Here is a 20,337-nt window from a genome sequence, read left to right as displayed (position 1 = left end):
GTCAGAAGTGACGCTATTTTTATAATTCAATCAAAATCAGTCAAAAATGGACATTTTTCTTATCTTTTTTCGAATGGGAAATATGAACGACTCGTTGAACAAGAACGAACTTTTTGTCACTTATAAGTATTGGAGAGATACATCTTTGGTGAAAATAGTTTGTTTGTTCAAGCAGTCGCTCAATGTTTCCTTAAAGGAAAAACTGTTTCAAAAAAAGCCGTTTTATGCTAAAAATGCGAAAATGGCGGAAAAGGTTAACTTTATGATGTCATATTTTTAAATTATGGGCACTAAAATCAAAATGCAAATTATGAAAAAACTTCAAATGTTTATTTGTTCAAATAAAACAAAGAATTACAGTAAAATGACAATGTTCATTTTAGGGGGCCATTTTGGGCTCAAACCATATATAGTCCTTTACATACAACATTTGAATTAACATGGATTTACACCCCCCCCCTCCCCCCCTTTTCTGGGACCATGTTAGAAATTGAATTGAAAATAAGGAAATAGACAATTCTTTTTTTAATATTTTTTTTGAGTCTGAAGACTTTTTGAATGAGTCTGTCCCCCCCCCCCCCCCCCCACTTTCAAAAACAATGCTATGTGCCTGCTTTTTAAAATCTTTACGGCATATAAGACGGGAATATATGAGGCAATAAGCTTTACTTTTTATAATGGGCATATTGGAAAGTCATTTACATAAAACCATTAATAAGAGTCCGTATCTTCGTCTACAAAATAGTTGTCATAGATGCATTTGCCAGTAATAAGCGAAACACAGTTCCAGAGTCTGTTGATAATCTGGCACGTGGCTTTCTTTAGCTGCCCGTCGATGACGTAATGTAATGTGACATTCGATCCGTATTTCCCAAAAATATTTATCAACAAATCGTCATCTAAATAATTAATCCCAACAGTTCGCATCTTATTCACCGGCATCCACTTTTCCACTTCTCCCAAAAGATAAACTTCATGTCCACTAAAATGAAAATTATGGTCCAAATACACACATCGTGATCACGTGACATTACAAAAAGCTAAGTGGGTTTTTTAAAAGAACGTGTCGTCCAGTTTAAAATGCAGTTTTCAGCGTAAAATATTATAAATCAAACTAAATACATATGTTAATATTTGCAATTCTTGCCTGTGTGAAATTTTAGGTGGAAAGTGGTACAAGCAGAAATCTTCCTTTGTACACATAGGAAGTTTTAATCCAGTCTTTACATCGAACACACGAAAAGAGTCTGGATCTTTGTAACTAAATACCCCGTAATCATTGCCATCATCCTGCATAGAGGAAACATAATGTTATAATAGTCGATCATTTGATTAGCGAAAAACATACCAATGCAATCGTCAAGGGAAAAGCCGTAAAACCATTATTTCCCTCTTTAAAAACAATTGTCGATTTTTTCATTTGTTGCATATACCGTATTAAACCTTGAGCAGATGATGTTAAATGACGTCTAAAACACTGCAATTTAATTCAAAGTTTTCATTAAAAAACATAGCCGACTGTTTTATAACTACAGGTAAAATCAGTCTGGTCTGAAATTTCCCTCAACTGACCATAAAATCTAGATCTGCCTTGTGTAGAACAAGATCGGTGGGCGTGTCCACGGCTAGGACCACGCCCCACGTCCAGTTGACGTCGATGACCGTACTGTTGACGCGGATTGTGGTATGGGTCCACCACACCTCCATATCTATGTCTGAAAAGGCTTTCTGGAGCATAAATAGACCCATTCTCACTAAAACTAATAATACCTAATTAATAATGTTTTTTACTTGGATTCGATAACCTATTTGGTGTTTCGAACACCTGAACCAAAATCTTTGCCAATTATCTATTTGAATTCGTATAAACAAAAAAATGTTACAGCAAACACCGGTGTATGATAATTTAAGGCGTTTTTTTTTCAAGTTGTCCCACCTGTTTGATTTGGAGATCTGTTGCAGATATGGGTCTGTCTGGCTTATAGATGTGCCCATACTCCCCACAGCAGCTGTGTGAGCACAATGTAAACAAATCAAACACATTTTGTCTATATTGGTGTTCCACAAATACTTTGACACGTTTAGGGTGGTTTTTTTTAAATCAGTTATACGACCAAGACTTTTTTACCCTTCTATTGTTTAAATTGATTATGTAGAAATCAGCATATTCACAATATTTGAAAATTCATTGATTCATAATGACGAGACTGCAAGCACTAAGTTACCGCATCAGTAGAGACACGTTGACGGCCCCGACCCTATCACTCGGCCCCACAGGCCCCATGGACAGAGTGGCCACCGCGGCATTCAGTCCACTGTACGGCTCGGTCCTACCTGTGGGGAATTATTATTGATATTAAGATCCTTAATTATAATTGAAGACGATTGTAACAATCAACTCTTCCTATTCAGTTCAAAATATCAAATTGGTTTCCTCTTCTGATAATTGTTTAAAGAATTCATGAAAATACATGTATATGTTCTCAGTAAGCAAACAAAATGTTCATATGTTTAATTGCATTCCTGACAGGAACACTTTGGGCTTCAAGGGATTTGATCACGTGGCTAATGTAGTTCATATCCGACTGAACTTTCTAATACTGCTATTTATCTCTAGATCTTTTAGCAATCTCTATCATTTGTACTAATGTTTTAAGAAACAACACCGGGTGGGTCTCCTGGTTGGGTTCTGACTGTCCAGAAGGTGTCTTTAGATGGTCGCATCCCGAGGGCGCCCACAAACAGTGACGTCACACCAATCCTCCACTGGTCGCCGCCCGGGTGATAGTCCTCGCTAACCCTAGCCTAGTCAGTGAGTTCAAAGAAAATGTTGTTACCTAGCTTCAGCGCTCTTGTACATTGTACAAAATTAACTAGCGTGGATTCGTTAATATTCGTGGGCATCAATTTTCGTGGATTTATTCAATGATGATGGCTGATACTAGTTATTTTATTCATACAGTTTGTTATTGGAAATTGCAATTGTATGAACAGTTTACTTTGTCCATCAACTTAACATCGAAATTCACTAAAACTCGAATTTGACGAATTTTGATGAAACTATAGAGTAAATACATGTACATTTTTATAAGAAAATATTGTTTAGTACGGAATGGTTTGGACCTGTGTGACCCAGGGAAGGGTCAGAGCTTGCATCACGTGACGAGGGTTAGCCATGCAGTACTGAATGGAGTTGTACTGTTTGGCGGCGGCGGCGTGCATCTGTGTCAGCCATTGCTCTCCCAGGAACAGGTCCGTCTTAAGTTTATCCACCCTGTCCAGCTCCCCGTTTAGCCAATCCTGTAAATAAAGATCCACTTTCTATATGTGTATGTGTGCACGTGTGTTTGGGACATCTAATATGTGCCAAAATAAAAATAGATGAAAAAATAAATTTATGTAGACTAGAATCGAATTTAATGTTTCAATTTCATGAACATTGAAGTTTAAGAAATATTAGAAAAAGTCATTTCTTATAGACAGCCTAGCTAGTAGAAATATATAATTACGTCTCCCCTTTGGAAAGCTAACTTACTTGTTCATACATGAACATCCCCCACTTTGATGCATTATTGAACAGGTCTTCCCAAAACTCCTGGAAAATAAGAACTGCAATCCAAAATCCACTTTTTAAAAGACATATGATGTTTAAAATAGAAAAAAATAACGTGTACATCAGTGACTACATTCAAAGGCTCAATCGTAAGGTTTTTAGGGTCTTCCGTTTCCGACGGAAGACCCTCTTGTTATTCTATTGTTTCTTTTTAGGGTCTTCCGTTTCCAACGGAAGACCCTTTTGTTTTTCTTCGGATTCTTTTTCATTATTATTATTCTTCCTCTGACTTTTTTTGTGGCTTATATCTCAAAAACTATTCAACCGATTTCCACAAAATTTTCAGAACTTGTTTGGTATCGTAAATACTCGAGGTTATTAAAATTTGAACTTATGACGTCACTTCCTGTTTCAGAAATTGTCGATTTTGTAAATTTTTAAGGGTCATTTTGTCCACGCATCTCCTCCGAAACTAATTAAGATAGAAGCTTGAAATTTTCAGGGATTGTAGATAAATGTATGTAGATGTACCCTATTGCCTTCACTTATGAAAATTGTGCAAGGCTTCGAAGCTCGCCCGAAACTGAAAATAAGCACCAAATTTTTCCACGAAATTTTAGAACATTTTCTGTAATATCTTTTGATGTATACATATTTTGTTAAATAATGTAATGCAAAAGATATTTATTTTTGCAAAACCTTTAAATTGATATCAAGGAAAAGGGGCTGGCCCCTCCAATTAGGGGCCAGGGGGGCTCTAAAGTCTTCTTACAATAACCTTTTACTAAACAATAATTTGTTATTAATCATAGAAGCAAAAATGTTTAATGTACATCTGTTTATCTATACAGTACCATAGCTAAGTCATATATTACGTAATTAGGGGTTTCAAGGGGCCAGAAGTTCAAAACTTTGATCATTTATATCGGAAAAAGGAGAAACATTTTGAAAAGCAATATAGAACAAAAGTTGCTCAAAATAATGTTCTGTACAATATGTCATCTTCAATATTTTGTTGATGGCCCCATTAAGGAGTTTAAGGGTCGGCCCCTAAAACACATTTGTACAGATATCTCGAGAACGGTTGACACTTTGTGAACACTTGTTGAACAAAATATGTTTATATTTGCAATACCTTTAATTTGATTTCAAGAATAAGGGGCTGGCCCCTTAAATTAGGGGCCAAGAGGGCTCTAAAAGCTTCTTACAATAACTCTTTACTAACAAAAGTTTGTTATTAATTATAGAAGCAAAATTATTCACTGTACAGCTGTTTATCTTTACAGTACCATACCTAAGTCATATTTTAGGTAATTAGGGGTTTCAAGGGGCCAGAAGTTCAAAACATTGATCATTAATATCTGAAAAAGGAAAACTATTTTGAAAAGCAATGTAGAACACAAAAATGTTGAGAATAATGTTCTAAAGAATATGGCAACTAAATATTTGTTGTTGGTGACCCCGATAAGGAGTTCAAGGCTCGGCCCCTAAAACAAAGCTGTTCAGATATCTCGAAAACGTTTAACAATTCGTGAATACATGTGAACAGAATATGTTAACATTTGCAATACCTGTATTTTATATATAAAAAAAAGGGCTGGCCCCTAAAATAAGGGGCTAAAAGGGCTGGTAAGTCTTTTGTGATAACTTTTTTGTAAGCGATAATTTGATATTTTTCATTAAGCAAAAGCATAAAACTTTTAAAGCTTAATCTAACGCTGAAATTCGTTTTAAAATCGGACCATGAACTACAGAGAAATTGGGGGTTAAAATTTGATTTTTCCGGAAATTTTGATTACGCGTTCTCGGTTTAAAAACTAGCGTAAAGTTAAATGTAAAATTAATTCGTACCAAAAATAATCCTGTCAAGTCGTACATGAACACATTCGGGTTTATTTTGTTAATACATTCTTGAAATCCAAAAGGTTTTTGTTAAGTCGTACTTAAAATCATTTGGATTTTGTTAAGCCGTACCAAGAATTATTCGATTTTTTTCTTATTGTTTTAGTTACTCTTGTTATTGGCTTAAGAGCTCTGCTTCTTACAGGTACTTCTAGCTTTTCTCTCGACATTAACGGAAGACCCACTCGTTGCTTTGCAACGAGCTTTGCTCTAGTCCTTATTATTATTTTATTTTTTATTTTTTTTCTGACTTTTTTCGAACGCTATTTCTCGTGAACTACTTGACCGATTTGCATGAAATTTACAGGACATGTGGAGCAACAAAAGTTCTTATTATTATAAAATTTCTGGCTAATGACGACACTTCCGGTTCGAGATTTTGAGGATTAAGTGAATTTTTAAGGACCATTTTGTCCACGTAACTTCTAAAAAACTAATTGCGATAGAAACACGAAAATTTCAGGGATAGTAGATAAATGTCTGTAGATGATCCTATTTATTTGATATTTTGAAAAATGCGCAAGGCGGCGAAGCTCGCCCGAGGTCAAAAATTGGCACCAATTTTTTAAACGAAATTTTCGCACATTTTCGGCCCTAGCTTTTAATGTGTAAATATTTTGTTAAGACATGTAATGCAAAAGTTGTTTAGATTAACTAGGACTTTTGTTTGATTTCAAGAAAAAGGGGCTGGCCCCTCAAATTAGGGGCCAAAAGGGCTCAAAAGTATTTTTGCAATAACTCTTTACTGAAAAATAATTTGTAATCGATCATAGAACCAAAAGTGTTCATTGTACATCTGTTAATCTACAAAGTACCATACCTAAGTCATATAATACGTAATTATGGGTTTCAAGGGGCCAGAAGTCCAAAATTTTGATCTTTAATATCTAGAAAAGGAGAAATATTTTGATAAGCATTGTAGAACTTAAAATGCTTAGAATAATGTTTTTAACAATATGCTATCTAAATAATTTTTGTTGGTGGCCCAAGTAAGGATTTTAAGGGTCGGCCCCTAAAACACATTTGTTCAGATATCTTTAGAACGGTCAACAATTTCCGAACACTTGTTGAACAAAATGTGTTTATATTTACAAGACCTTTTATTTGATATCAAGAAATAAGGGTTGGCCCCTCAAATTAGGGGCCAAAAGAGCTCTAAAGTCTTTTTAAAATAACTCTTTACTAAAAAATAATTTATTATCAATTATAGAAGCAAAAATGTTTATTGTACAGCTGTTTATCTATACAGTACTATACCTAAGTCATATGTTACGTAATTAGGGGTTTCAAGGGGCCAGAAGTAAAAAAACTTTGATCATTAATATCTAGAAAAAGAGAAATATTTTGAAAAGTATTGTAGAACAAAAGTTGCTCAAAATAATGTTATTAATGATATGAAATCTAAAAAAAAAATTGTTGGTGGCCCCAGTAAAGAGTTAAAGGGTGGGCCCCTAAAACAGAGTTGTTCGGATATCTCTAGAACGGTTAGCAATTCGTGAATACTTGTTGAAAAAAAATATGTTTGTATTTCGAGACCTTTCATTTGATATCAAGAAAAAGGGGCCAGCCCCTCAAATAAAGAGCCAAAAGGGCTACAAAGTCTTTTCATAATAACTTATTTTTAAGCGATAATTAGTTATTAATCATAAAGCAGAAAATACGAGCTTATTATTCATAATTCAAAACTGAAATCCGTTCTAAAATCGGACGATGCAATACAGAGATATAGGGGTTTAAAAAAATTGATTTTTCCGGAAATTTTGATTCCACATTCTTGGTTAAGAAAAATAGTTTTATGTTCAGAGTTAAATCAACTCGTACCTAAAATTATTCGATAATTGTTAAATCGTACTTTTAGAGATTCGGATTTGTATTTGCTAAGTCGTTCTTGAAATCGATAAGGTTTGTTAATTCGTACTTGGCATCATTCGGATTTTGTTAACTCGTACCAAGAATAATTCGATTTTTTTTGGTCTTAGTTTCTTATGTTTTTTTGTTTAAGAACCCTGCTTCTTACAGGAACTTCTAGCTTTACTTTCGACATTACCGGAAGACCCACTCGTTGCTTTGCAACGAGCTTTGCTCTAGTTTGTTTTTGTTTTTGTTTTAAAATAAAATATCACTAAACAAATCCAATAAATGTGATATACAACTATGTGTTTAATCATTACGTTTATTCTGAGAAGTTAGAGCGTTTACGTACTTACTGCTTGTAAAGGTAGGGCGCCAATACCGTCGATAATGAAATCATATTTCCCGCCATTTTGTTTTGCGTATGTATTGTCTATTGACCTGTATAATTAAACCTTTAAAAATCTGTCTTATAACGGTATTTGAAAATTTTATCAATTTGTACGTTTTGATTAGATATAACCACCTGTTTGATATTTCAAATGTTATATATTTCATTTTGAATTCTATATTTTTGCGTAGACAGATAGTCATATAAACGAATATCGATTATATATCATACGATTTCAAATTGTTGTTAAATGTAATATATGTTAATGAAATCGGTTTGCTTCTGTTTATCGTGACGATTATATAATTACATGTAATACTATGCACGTTATATGTACATGCTTGCAAGCCTCTATTTGACCAATATGAAAACGATATGAAAAATCTCAAATATTTCGCTTGGAAAGATCTAACAATTTAGCATCGTCTATTTGCACCACTTCACCGTTAAATGCTCATTCTTACTTTGCTTTTAAATACTAGTGGTCTTATAACTGCCTAATATATTCTTCAACATGCATGATGTAAACATTGAAAAGATACCAAAATTAATATATTCACAAACCAATATTTACTGTGGAGTGCGACTGGCATGTTCGTTGTCTTAAACATGTATCTGTAAAAAAAAAAAACTCTCAAAATTACAGCTATATCCTTGCATGCTTGTCTTTGCAGTGAAATTACCTGCCTTATAATTTTCTTTAATAGACATTTTTTTTTGGATAAAAAAAATATTGCGTGTTGAAGCATATGGCTGAAGTCAATCTTAAATCAAATATTGAATATAAGTGGTAGCTCATTACTCCAGTCCGTCGGGAAATACATCCGGTCTTGTATCCCAGGTTTTGATGCCATTTCCGGTTCCGGTGTAATACCACCAAGAATCATACTGAACGTACCTACAACACAAAGTGGGCATAAAATCGGCGACCATTTGGACAGGGGTATGCATGAATAAGTGACAAATAGACAAACGTGTACATAACGGTCGTTATTTTCGGCCATTACCCGATGGGTAGACCCGCCATTGTCACCTCCTGCTTAATCAAATCAGTCATCGTCTGCTCGTACGTTTTATTGGGTTCCGTGTGAAAGTAGTAGTATCCCCCTACAACACAGACACGTCAGAATAGTACGCTACATGGCATCTGCACTTAAGTAATCTGTTGCTAGGCTTACAAGCCCCTTAAAGTTTCTCACCATTGTCTGTCCAGTATCCAAGGAAAATTAAAGTACTGTCTTCCCAAGTATTCCATTCTTTTTCTCCATATTGTTTCTGAAGAAATTCGCCCCAACCCCTAAAAGCCTTCAATCATATATAATTAATAAACTGTGTAGTCAAATCTTTATATATACTATTTTTTGTTAAACTGTCTCAAGAAAATGTCTTATAAATTAACTAACCTTATTTATCCCTTCTGCGTAGTAAATGATGGTACTGTAAGTGTAGTTCGCCGGAACTTCATCAACACCTCCCATAATTCCCCAGAAAACAGCTCCACCTTTGTCAGCATCATGCCAAGCAGACGACGCCATAAATCCAGAAAATGTTGAGAGGAGAAATGTCCGACCTTGTTCGTCAAACACTGCCAGAGGTCCTCCCTTCAGCCCGTCTCCAATGGCGTCCGTCTGAGAATCCCACCTTAAAACACCATAATATAACATAATAACCATTACAAATTTACCATATTTTTGTTCTACCAAAAGTTACATGCGTATAATATATCAGACCGTCCAATGTGCTTCTTTGTGTCTCCTGCCATGAAACCATCGAAAGACAGATAGCCAAGATCTGTGTCGTAACTTTCAACTCGAGCACTCGGGAATCCGGAAATGGTCTGGTCAAACGTGCTTGCTTTGGTTCCATTGGCTCCATTGTGATACGTCTAAAATATCACAGATTGGTACTCGAACGACAACCAACTCCGGTCGTGCAATGTGACGGGATTTATTTTAGCAAACTCTATGTGCGGCCGACTGTGCTGTTTGTTTTTACTTACCTGGTTGAATACCACTACGTCAACATTTTGGTATATGATAAATGAAGTTGATACGTTGGCATTGCCAGCAGTGTAATAATTCGTGATCACATCGTAGTCCCCATGTGCGTCACTTCCGGTGGACAACTGTTGGGAGGTGAGCTTTAAGCTCCCGTCCCCCAAAGAGTAAATGGTCTTGTCTGCCCTAAAGAAGGTATCTGATGACTTCAGAAACGCTGTGTTGCGTGTCCCCAATGTATAACTCCCGTCCGACAACGACAGCTCAAAATTCAAGGACCTTGACGTGGTGACTCTTATTCCTGAAATTTTTCATGAAAAAATGTGTTCTCTTATATAGATAAAAACACCTTTTCTTTGAATGTCATAATTGAAAATATCAATTGATCAATGATTAAATTTATCATTATTTTTTATTTATCAGCAATATCCGTTGTATATATCAGTGGCGTCGGAAGCAAATTGAAAGTGGGGGGGGGGGGGTCTAGACTAATCCTCAGAAATCTTGACAAGCAAAACAAAAAAAAACCCTATTTCCCAAAATCATGAGTATCCTTATCCGTGAGGGGGGCAAGTATACCTATGGATTCCACAGTTTGAATACTTCACTCTTTTTAAGGTAAATTTAGGAACATGGAACACTTATGTTTGCTGCGAGAAAAAGTGGGGGGGGGGGGGGGGCTAGACCCTCCCTGATGCTATGTGCCTAATGGTTAGGTCTAACTTTGCAAAAAAAAGTGGGAGGGGGGGGGGGCTAAGCCCCCGGCCTAGCCCTCCCCCCCCTCCCGTTTCCGACGCCTATGTATATTCATATTGAAAACAGAATGGATCCCCTGGATGGATGGATGGATAGTTGGATGGATGGGTTGATTTACATGTATATAGATTATAATCTTTTGACGTGCTTTTTACGTGGACATTGTACAAATCGATCAACACACGCACATGATATTGTGAAAGTTACCTGGCAAACTTGACAAACAAAAAAGAAAAGAAAAAAAACACCACTCCGCCAATCTTCAAAATTCATATCCGTGCGCGTTTGGGGGGGGGGGGGGGGGTAGTATATGTACGTAGTGCATACACAATTTCCATACTAATGTATATTTCCCTATCATTTTAGCATCTTTCCAAAGAGTGAGGGTCGCAGTTTCTTCAAAATTGTAGTTTCTATTTGTAAGTTAAGAGGAAAAATGTTTCGAGAAAAAGTGGGGCTCATGCAGGGGCCACCCCCTTCCCCATGCTACGTACGTGCCTATAACATCGACTTTGACTAATTTCAGTGCATTTGTCAGTGAGAAACCTTTTGGATACTACGGTACCGCGCCATTATTGGGTGTACGATCCTACGATTACATTTGGTTATACAGTACAACGTATGTACATGTAGGTCAGTCACTGTGTTGGGACAAGAACATATGTTAGACTTTCAGGGGACTCGATCAATATAACCTATAGTCACTACCCTGTTCCTTATACCCCTCTGTCCTACGATAAAGAAATGAGTTTAAGTTCCTTACCCTGTAAACATAAGACGACGGAAATCGGAATAAAAATGCCCATGTTCACGATTGGTCTTTACAATATCCAGATATAATATCTATGTTCAGATAACCACAGGCACCTGAATTTTTATCAATCAGTCGCTTAATAAGTCATTTATCGAAAAATTCTACCCCTACTATATATAAATACACAAGGTGTGCAACGCCATTTTGACCCCCTCGTCAATTCAGGCTTCGATTTGCCACATAAATCAGATATGCCTACCGGTTTGCGTGTAACATTGAGTTCAAATATGATATTTCTCACTATACGTTTCGTCCTTATGTTTAAATCCAACGCATTGATAATGCTATCAACTAAAATTCACGCAGACTTTGAATTTCGTCCCGAGGCTCGATAGCCATCAGCTGACGTCACGAAATTTCAACTCCGCGCTGAATGATCTAATACATAAAATTTTCAAAACAATAATTATAAATTTATTTCATTGACAAACTAAGATCAGAGGCACTAAAGAAACCAAAACACTGTGTTGTTTGTTATCCTCATTTTACTTAACATACGTTTTAAAAAGTTTATGTGTTAGATCATTCAGCGCGGAGTTGAAATTTCGTGACGTCAGCTGATGGCTATCGAGCCTCGGGACGAAATTCAAAGTCTGCGTGAATTTTAGTTGATAGCATTATCAATGCGTTGGATTTAAACATAAGGACGAAACGTATAGTGAGAAATATCATATTTGAACTCAATGTTACACGCAAACCGGTAGGCATATCTGATTTATGTGGCAAATCGAAGCCTGAATTGACGAGGGGGTCAAAATGGCGTTGCACACCTTGTGTATTTATATATAGTAGGGGTAGAATTTTTCGATATATGACTTATTAAGCGACTGATTGATAAAATTTCAGGTGCCTGTGAGATAACACAGCTTTCAGAGGAATGGTTAACTCTTTTTTTTTATCTATTTAAACTTTTTTCTACTCAAATTCATTAATTTGATTAATATCTTTGTTTTAGTTAATATGTTTGTTTTAATTTCGTGATAATTTGACCATGCAAACACGGCCACCAACTCCTCGACCCCCCGGCCGCCTTTAAAATATTTTCTCGGAAAACAGTGATTTGTGCAGACATACTTCTAAAATTATGTGGCTTAGATTGTTTCCTACTAGAATTACATCCAATTGTCAAGCCTATGTAACTTGGAACAGACAGTAGCAGTTAAATTCAATAAGAAAGAGGTAGACATTTTTGTGTAGAGTTGTATGTATAGGTTAGGTTAGACCAGGTTTTACTTTAAGGAAGGCAAACGTCGTTGTCAGTGGTTAAAATCGACGATACTTTAGAGAACAGGTAAAGCTACAGTAGCGATATAAATAGAATACAGTCATTTGGGGTATTCCCAATCACTTTTACAACTCGGTTACAAAATAAGTAAATAACATGTTTATATACTGGTTGTTTGGTATTAGCAGTAAGTTTGAATAATATGTTTTACGGTGTGACCGTTGGGGCGAGCGCAGAAGGAACCAAACATCTCTCATCATTGTTAAATGCAACGTTAACCTGTGGACTTGCCCCAACCTAAAAACTTTGGCTTTGTCTCGAAAACTTTATCACCGCAAGAAACCCGAAGTTATCAAACATTTATTCCAATTGTCCATTTAGGCTAATACACTTAAACAAACTACCACTGAGCATAAATTTAATGTAAAACAGACTTATTAAAATATGTCGAATCATAGACGTTTGATTTTTTTTTTATAAAAGGACAATCATGTTTTATCATTCCTTAACTCTTTAACTCTATTCCCCCTGAAGCATTTTACCCTTTACCCCCTAATGCCACGATATGACGCGTTGGTCATTTCCCTAATGACGACTTATGACGCGTCTATATAAAGCCTCAATATTCTGTGTTTATTTTACTTGTCTGATTCAAAATTTAGTGGCAAATAACATCTAATAGTATCCACCTTACACAGACGATTATACACAGTCAGGTTAAGCAATGGTTTGACAGATATCACGTGATACACACACCTGTGAAGTTTAAAAAAATGGCGGCGTTGGACGAGTATGACAGAGATTGGTTAAAGATATTCTAGATGATTCCGTGTGTTTGAAATTATCCCCAAGTGGTCATAAACATGATCAATCCACTTCCTTTGAAGTTTATGACAGGAATAAGGTTAATTAGCAGTGAATTGAGGCTAATTCACGACACCTGTGCATGACAACAACAATGGCGGCCTCCGAACATCGGCACATGTGCATTGCATCAGTCTGGGCCTATTCTAACTAAAAAATCAACTCATTCATTGTTGAACTTCTACAGTATTATAGTTATACTGTTCCATAAAATAATTTAAGAAATAAAACCCAAAGGAAACTAATACACTATGCCTTACATGCTATGCGACGATGGGGGGGGGGGGGGGGGGTGCCCAGTAAACGAAACTTTGGCGAAGATTATTAGCACATACCTTGGTTATTAAACAAATGTTTTGAAATCTTTATTTGAAAATTATTATGTTTATCCTGAATTATAATAACAATTTAAAACAAATTTTGCTGTATAACTGTGCAGACAATAGATAAGATAGTGTACAGGTATTTTCTACCTGAATTACCTTCAATACAGGTATCTAATGTAGTTGATATTAAAAATGGCATAAATATAAAACTTTAAAAAAATTCTGATTGCAGTCTTAATATGAAATAAGATCATTTGATAACATATTACTTTATGGATGAATTTCAATGATTTTAATTAAATCTTGATTGTTGTGTATTGCTCTCAATTTGCAAGATAAAACAAGAAATACATTATCCAAAAAAAGGAAAAATATTTTTGTACAATAGTTGATCATATGCTAAAATTTCATGCATAAATTTTCATGTTTATCACGATTTTTTATAATGTAAAGGTAAAATTACCTGAATAAACTCACCTGATTAATTTCGATTAATATATTTGTGTACTCTAAAGTTATAATGTTAAAGTTCAATCTTTTCCGATCACAGTGGTATATCATATGACATGGTTTGACAACAATTCTTGTCAATAACTATGGTGAAACAGTACCACTAATATTCATTTAAACAGTCAAAAAAGTTTCAGGGGGAGGCTAAGAAAACCTTATAGGGAAATGACAAATGCGTCAAATGGTGGCATCAGGGGGAAAAGAGTTAATAATGATCATTAAAATCAGTAAATAATAAACTGCTTGTCTGAGTGTGTTATTTCCCATTTTGTTCCTTGTTGTTATTTTCCTCTGTATCATAAATTCGTTTATAATTTTCTTAATTTTTGTATGCTATATATGCGTTGTAGACATTTTTTAAATAAGTTTTTGTCACCTACCTCACGCATGCATATTACAATTGAATCAATATGACAGTAAATTAAGTATGGAACTTGCATGTGTATTTACTTAGCCAAAAAATATGATAACAAAACTAATCAGCCGAAGAGTTACCATTGATACTGATACTGAGTACTTACTGCACGTTACATCCAGTACATATATGCTTGATCCACCTCTAAACTTAACTTTCTTTTGCGCTCGACAGTTCTCGTGAATTGTCGGAAAAATTCGGGAAAGGGAATGACGTCATATGTCAGCAAAAGTTCAAATACGTACAGTTTTTTACGTAAGCATATGTGTTGTTTACTTCAGTGTTTTTAAAAGATTTTTGTTGTTATAACTGAAATAGATGTATACGATTAAAAGGTAAGAATTTTCCTTAGAAACGCTTCCTGTTCCACCATGTTGCCATGCACCGCAAAGGATTATTGGGATATGTAGAACTTTTTCACGTGGGCTCATAAAAATTTCTTTGAACAATGTGCAGATTTCGACTCGAATTTCCTCATTTCGTACACGTTGACTATGGAGCTCGCTACACGTTGACTATGGAGCTCGCTATGCGAGCGGCGCTTTGCGCCGCCCAGCTGCGCTCGCTATAATTTAACATGAAGATCATGACGGACAACAGATCTAAGTCCTAATTAAAGTATTTCTATATAAAGAAGCAACTTTGACAGGATTCTTATGACACGATCATTTTAAAAAGCTTTGCATGAACAAAAACAACTGAACAAAAAATAATATACATGTGTGTGGTAAGCCCTGATTTATTTGGATGTGTTCATAGTGTAAACACAATGTAAACCCAAAATGAAGGGGATTGAAATTAGTGTCACCAGCGACATAAATGATTTTACATGTGACATTGTCAATGTATAAATCAAAAGCTCTTATTTAACCATTCTGACCAAGAGAACCCATTATTTAAAGAATGAAAAAGTAATAATAAAAATAAATTCTTAATTGTTATTCACCCCAACAATTGACATTTCTGATATCAGTAATTTTCTGCACCCTGGAATGGTAAAGCAGATGAGCAGCGTGTCACATGTTTATGTCTTCTTTTTTTCTTCAGATAAATGATGTATCAGAAATGGGAAGATTTACCTTGAGGAAGATTCTTTATCTTTATTGCATTTCCTCCATTGTGTTCATCTTATGGCTTCTTAATTACCACAGTAAGTTGTTTTGATATGATCAGATTTTAATTTGATAATGAATCAAACACCTCAAGACTATTCACAGTATATATAAAATATATTTTGGTATATGTAGTGTATTAATATGTACTTCTGATTGTTTATGTTTTGTGAACTTGTCTTTGTAATAAGTGAGCATTAGAGAAAATGATGATTGGGAAGAAAGAATTGCAACTCTCAACCAAAGACTTGCCAAAAAACAGACACAGTTAGATGAATCCAGGCAGTTAATCATTAATTACGAAGAAAAACTACATAAATGTAGAATGCTTAAACCATATCCAAAGCACTTCAATTCTTCCCTTCCTACAATATACTTAATCACCCCTACGTATGATCGCATTGAGCAGAGGGCAGAGCTGACTCGCCTGTATTACACATTTCTTCATGTGCCAAACATACACTGGATATTGGTGGAGGATTCGGACAGAAAAACAGACAAAGTCAGACGCTTCCTTGCTAACTGCCAAATTCCTTACACTCATCTTAATGTGGCCACTCCGCAGCAATTGAAATTGAAGAGTTCCGACCCCAACTGGCTGAAGCCCCGGGGGGTTCTGCAGAGGAACGCTGGGCTGACCTGGATCCGGTCATCTCTTGACCCTCAAACAAACAGGGGGGTGGTGTACTTCGCTGACGATGATAATACCTACAGTGTGGAACTCTTTGAAGAGGTATTTAGTAAAATTAGATTTTAATTCAAAGATATGTTCTATTCATAAAACAGTGCCCTACAAAGCTTTGCCAGATTGCCAAATATACCAATCTTCTATAGATTTTAGGAATTTTACCACAGATTGTATTAAATTTTAAATGAAATATATCACTCACACACATCAAATCTTTATTTTGAATTTAATTACATTAGTAATAGTTAGGTATTTTTCTCTTAGTATTTTGATGCATAGAACACACTGTAACAGGGTTATCCATTGGCCTATTAACTGTACATCAGTGCCACAGAGCACTTAATTGTACCAAAGTCAAATTTTCTTTGGGCATGAATATGGGCAAAAATACAATGTATATCATTGTAGATCATTTGAATGTATAAATAACCTTTACTTTTTATACCAGTATGTAGATACATGTACATGTAGTTAAATGTGTGAAAGTTAACAACCTTACATGTAATTTAAATGAAGCTGATTGTCGTTAATGAGGAAATTAATTTTGATGTGGACATTTTTTCAGATGCGGTCAACAAAGAAGGTGTCTGTCTGGCCTGTGGGTATGGTGGGGGGACTGAGATACGAGAGTCCAATCTGTGATAGAAACTCGGTAAATGTTCTGTTACAAGACGTCAGTTATCTCCAACTCTTTGATCAGCCTTCGATGTCAGCCTAAAGATGAAACTTAGTCTTTGGTTTGGTTAATTAGCATCAGTTATTGCTATCTTTTTTGAGTTTGTATTGTACTGATTAAAGCTGTACTGTAATATGAACCAAGGCTTGTGCCATATGTTTTAATTTACTTGTAGTGAAAAAACTACAATGCTTATTTTCAAATATAAAATGACTGACATACATGTATAACTTTTTTTGTTGTATTCATAACCAACTATTATCAATTAATATTGTATTAGTATCCTACCAGTATTACCCATGTAAACAAAAACATGTATAGGTCATGTTTACATTACATGAATCATAAACTCTGTATCTCACTTGAAAATGATTAAAATTTTGGTTCAGAATTAGAAATTCTTATACTTAAGCTAAATTAAATTTAAAAGCATTGTTGATATTTGATATAAAAAAAGAGAGAATTACTGGTATGTTGATAAATGATTTGCTTTTTGTTTAAGGTGACAGGCTGGGAGGTGTACTTTAAGCCTGACAGACCCTTCCCAATAGACATGGCAGGCTTTGCCGTCAATTTGCAGCTATTTTTTGATCACCCCAGTGCTTGGTTCAGCAACAATGTCCAGCGGGGCTACCAAGAATCTACCATACTCAAACTTCTAGATGTCACAATGGCTGATCTAGAACCTAGGGCTGAAAAATGTACAAAGGTCAGTGTCAATTGTAATTTCTGTGTTATATAATTGAATGGGTAATAAAAAACACTAAACAACCAATTTTTTGACTAAGCCTGCATTCACCCTACCCTAACATCTGTATACACAATAGAAATTATCAGTCTTCCATTCTCCCTACAAATGTACTATATGACATGGCATTTATATCCTATGGACATACTTCTGTAGTTTTATGTAATATATTGTATCTATATTTATGTATGCAATGCCTGCATCATCAACACAAAAATTGGCTGTATAAATTGTATTGAAAATAATATGTTACTCCTTTGGTAATGGAATATTGTCTTGATCAACTTATGAAAAATCTACCAGTAGCATTGGAGGTACATGCATGTATAAATGTGTAGTATAGTTATGTAATTTGAAATGTTAGTATAATTGTGCACACGTTTCCACCTTTTATCTTTATTTTCAGATTTTAGTCTGGCACACTAGGACAGAAAAATATAAAATCAAAAATGAAGCAAAACTGAAACTGAAAAGAGGAAAAGGAACAAATCCTAATATAGAAATATAGCCACCAAGGTGGCTTTGCTACAAAAACAGATGAAAAGCAAAAACATCCCTTCATGTGAACATAGGAAAGCCGTTCATTCATCAATTACCATTTTATATAAGTATTCTTTTACAAAGTACTGAACAAGAGAACATGTTGTACAAGGTCGCTGTATGGATGATTTATATGCTTACTGTGATATGCTATTACATAACTGGGTTGTGTTTGTGGAAATATGTGTAAAGACAGATGGATGTGGAAAATGACATAAGTTGTATATTGAATAAAACTGGCAATTACATGCACAGTATATGTACAATTAATGAAAAAATCAAAATTTGCTATTTTTGTCTATGAATCTCTAATGGGTAATTCTGCAGATGATTATATAAATTATTATATGTACAGTTTACAATTTAAAAGATGGTAAAAGAAAGACTGTCAGAAATTATATAATATTACAATATAAACCACATGTAAAATGTAGATGTAATATATTTATATTCATACATTCCAAAATTGATATACTCAGTCGCTGCCTATCCACATAAAATTTCAACAGGCGACTTATTTTTTGTATTGACTGGAAAGAAACGATTACAAGAGAATTTTGAAATAATTTATGGATTTGATCACCTTTACCTTATCAGACCTTTACAACTCCAAGACATCATCATGTCAATGGCATATTTGGCTTGCGTGATGTATGACTTAAACGTAGAGTGATCTGTGATGAACAGACTAATGAACAGTAACTGTTAAGGATTAAAATCCAGCAAAAAAACATTAGTTTTTCACACTCCTGAGTTGTTGAGTAATAGTGAGGTACCAAAAAGGTGAAAGAACAATTATGTTCAAACTCGTATTTGAAATCTTGCCTGTTTTTTATTTTTTTTTTCATACTGACTGTTTGTTGGTAACAGAGATTAAATAAGCCCCCCAGGATAAAAATATTGTTGCCCACACCATTTATGGCAATATTCTGTTCTTCAAGGACTGCCATGTACATAATACATATATGTATCAAAACTTTTGTTTTCTCTTAATATGTGCATGTCTTAACCTAAGCAACTCAAGATGCTATTAAATATAAAGATGACAAAATACTATTTTTGTAAACAGTCATTTATTGTATGATGAACATGTAAACTTGGTAAGAACATTTATTTTGACTGGTCAACATCATTACATACATGACATTGTATTTGATGAGTCTGTGCAGTACTATGAATAATTACATCTTGTACTGTATTGATCATTATAACAATTAAACCTCTCAAATATCCTCATGTAAATGCAATCAGTTGAACTCAGACCCTCTCTCTACATGTATTTTCATTCAAAAAATGGAGTTTTTAACTCAAAAGAACGCTAGATGTACAATAAATAATACCTATATATTTAAACTCACGACAAACTCTTTCCAGGATTCTGAGTACAAAGATATGTACTTTTAAAATAGTTTCCTGTTCTGCAGGCTTGGTACACATACAAAACAGCTTAAGATTTATAAATGGAGAGACAGTTCAAGTTCTCTGCACCTGTATTAATTAAACAACTGTATTTTATGACAGAAAACATAAAACCCTGAAAATATACAAATTATATAAATTACCCTGTGGTGGAAACTGTACCTGGAAACTTATGTTTATGTATAATATTATGAGAGATTCAGACAGATTATATAAAGAAAAAATTGATTACAGGAAGTCCTTAGGGTCTTGGAAATTAACTCCATCTTTGATTCAATTAATGATATTTACATGTTTCCTTTTTTAAGACCACAAGAGTATGCTAATTGAATTATTACATTGTAACTATAAAACCCAACCTTAAAAACTAAAATTTCCAGGTTGTAAAGTAGAGGATTCAAATTAAAATAATAACTCTACAAAAATAATTTCTGTTTGACATTTTGAATTAAAGGTACCTTCAACAACTTGTTATTAGATAAAGCTTGTCTTGCCAAAAATTTTTTACATGCCAATGGAATAGTAAAGAATGTTATTGATGATCGCAAAA

General features: G+C 34.6%; 2 protein-coding genes across 3 annotated transcripts in view; one reads left to right on the top strand and one right to left on the bottom strand.

Moving 5' to 3' along the window:
* LOC128175313 (non-lysosomal glucosylceramidase-like) overlaps positions 1-11,295 on the bottom strand; it is a 34,851-nt gene extending 23,556 nt beyond the window's left edge. Inside the window, exons 1-15 of the mRNA XM_052840843.1 lie at positions 11,214-11,295; positions 9,697-9,995; positions 9,428-9,582; positions 9,101-9,338; positions 8,897-9,002; positions 8,705-8,804; positions 8,500-8,595; positions 8,262-8,312; positions 7,663-7,747; positions 3,536-3,595; positions 3,124-3,300; positions 2,667-2,805; positions 2,226-2,334; positions 1,937-2,009; positions 1,573-1,728 (exon numbers count right to left, since the gene is read on the bottom strand). Coding sequence (XP_052696803.1) covers positions 1,573-1,728; positions 1,937-2,009; positions 2,226-2,334; positions 2,667-2,805; positions 3,124-3,300; positions 3,536-3,595; positions 7,663-7,747; positions 8,262-8,312; positions 8,500-8,595; positions 8,705-8,804; positions 8,897-9,002; positions 9,101-9,338; positions 9,428-9,582; positions 9,697-9,995; positions 11,214-11,256 — 1,887 coding nt within the window. The 5' untranslated portion in view covers positions 11,257-11,295. The remainder of the gene's footprint in view (positions 1-1,572; positions 1,729-1,936; positions 2,010-2,225; positions 2,335-2,666; positions 2,806-3,123; positions 3,301-3,535; positions 3,596-7,662; positions 7,748-8,261; positions 8,313-8,499; positions 8,596-8,704; positions 8,805-8,896; positions 9,003-9,100; positions 9,339-9,427; positions 9,583-9,696; positions 9,996-11,213) is intronic.
* A 1,045-nt stretch (positions 11,296-12,340) lies between these two features.
* Positions 12,341-20,000, top strand: LOC128175311 (galactosylgalactosylxylosylprotein 3-beta-glucuronosyltransferase I-like). Of its 2 annotated transcripts, none has more exons than XM_052840840.1 (6): positions 12,341-12,443; positions 15,652-15,754; positions 15,908-16,449; positions 16,970-17,056; positions 17,583-17,789; positions 18,235-20,000. In XM_052840840.1, the coding sequence occupies exons 2-6, from the start codon at positions 15,670-15,672 to the stop codon at positions 18,334-18,336; spliced, it is 1,023 nt and encodes a 340-aa protein (XP_052696800.1). In that variant the 5' UTR covers positions 12,341-12,443; positions 15,652-15,669; the 3' UTR covers positions 18,337-20,000. The 2 variants fall into 2 exon arrangements, with proteins under 2 accessions (XP_052696800.1, XP_052696801.1); XM_052840841.1 differs by having other exon boundaries at positions 12,425-12,555.
* Positions 20,001-20,337: the final 337 nt, after the last annotated feature.

The sequence above is a fragment of the Crassostrea angulata genome, chromosome 3 (genome assembly GCF_025612915.1).
Source record: "Crassostrea angulata isolate pt1a10 chromosome 3, ASM2561291v2, whole genome shotgun sequence".
Taxonomy (NCBI): domain Eukaryota; kingdom Metazoa; phylum Mollusca; class Bivalvia; order Ostreida; family Ostreidae; genus Magallana; species Magallana angulata.
This window is presented reverse-complemented; position numbering and strand designations above follow the sequence as displayed.

Excerpts from the sequence above, each read along its gene's own strand:
- LOC128175311 (XM_052840840.1), top strand. The coding sequence starts at position 15,670 with ATGGGAAGATTTACCTTGAGGAAGATTCTTTATCTTTATTGCATTTCC. Across the intron at positions 15,755-15,907 it reads ATGGCTTCTTAATTACCACA|TGAGCATTAGAGAAAATGAT; the intron begins GTAAGTTGTTTT and ends CTTTGTAATAAG. Across the intron at positions 17,790-18,234 it reads GGGCTGAAAAATGTACAAAG|ATTTTAGTCTGGCACACTAG; the intron begins GTCAGTGTCAAT and ends CTTTATTTTCAG.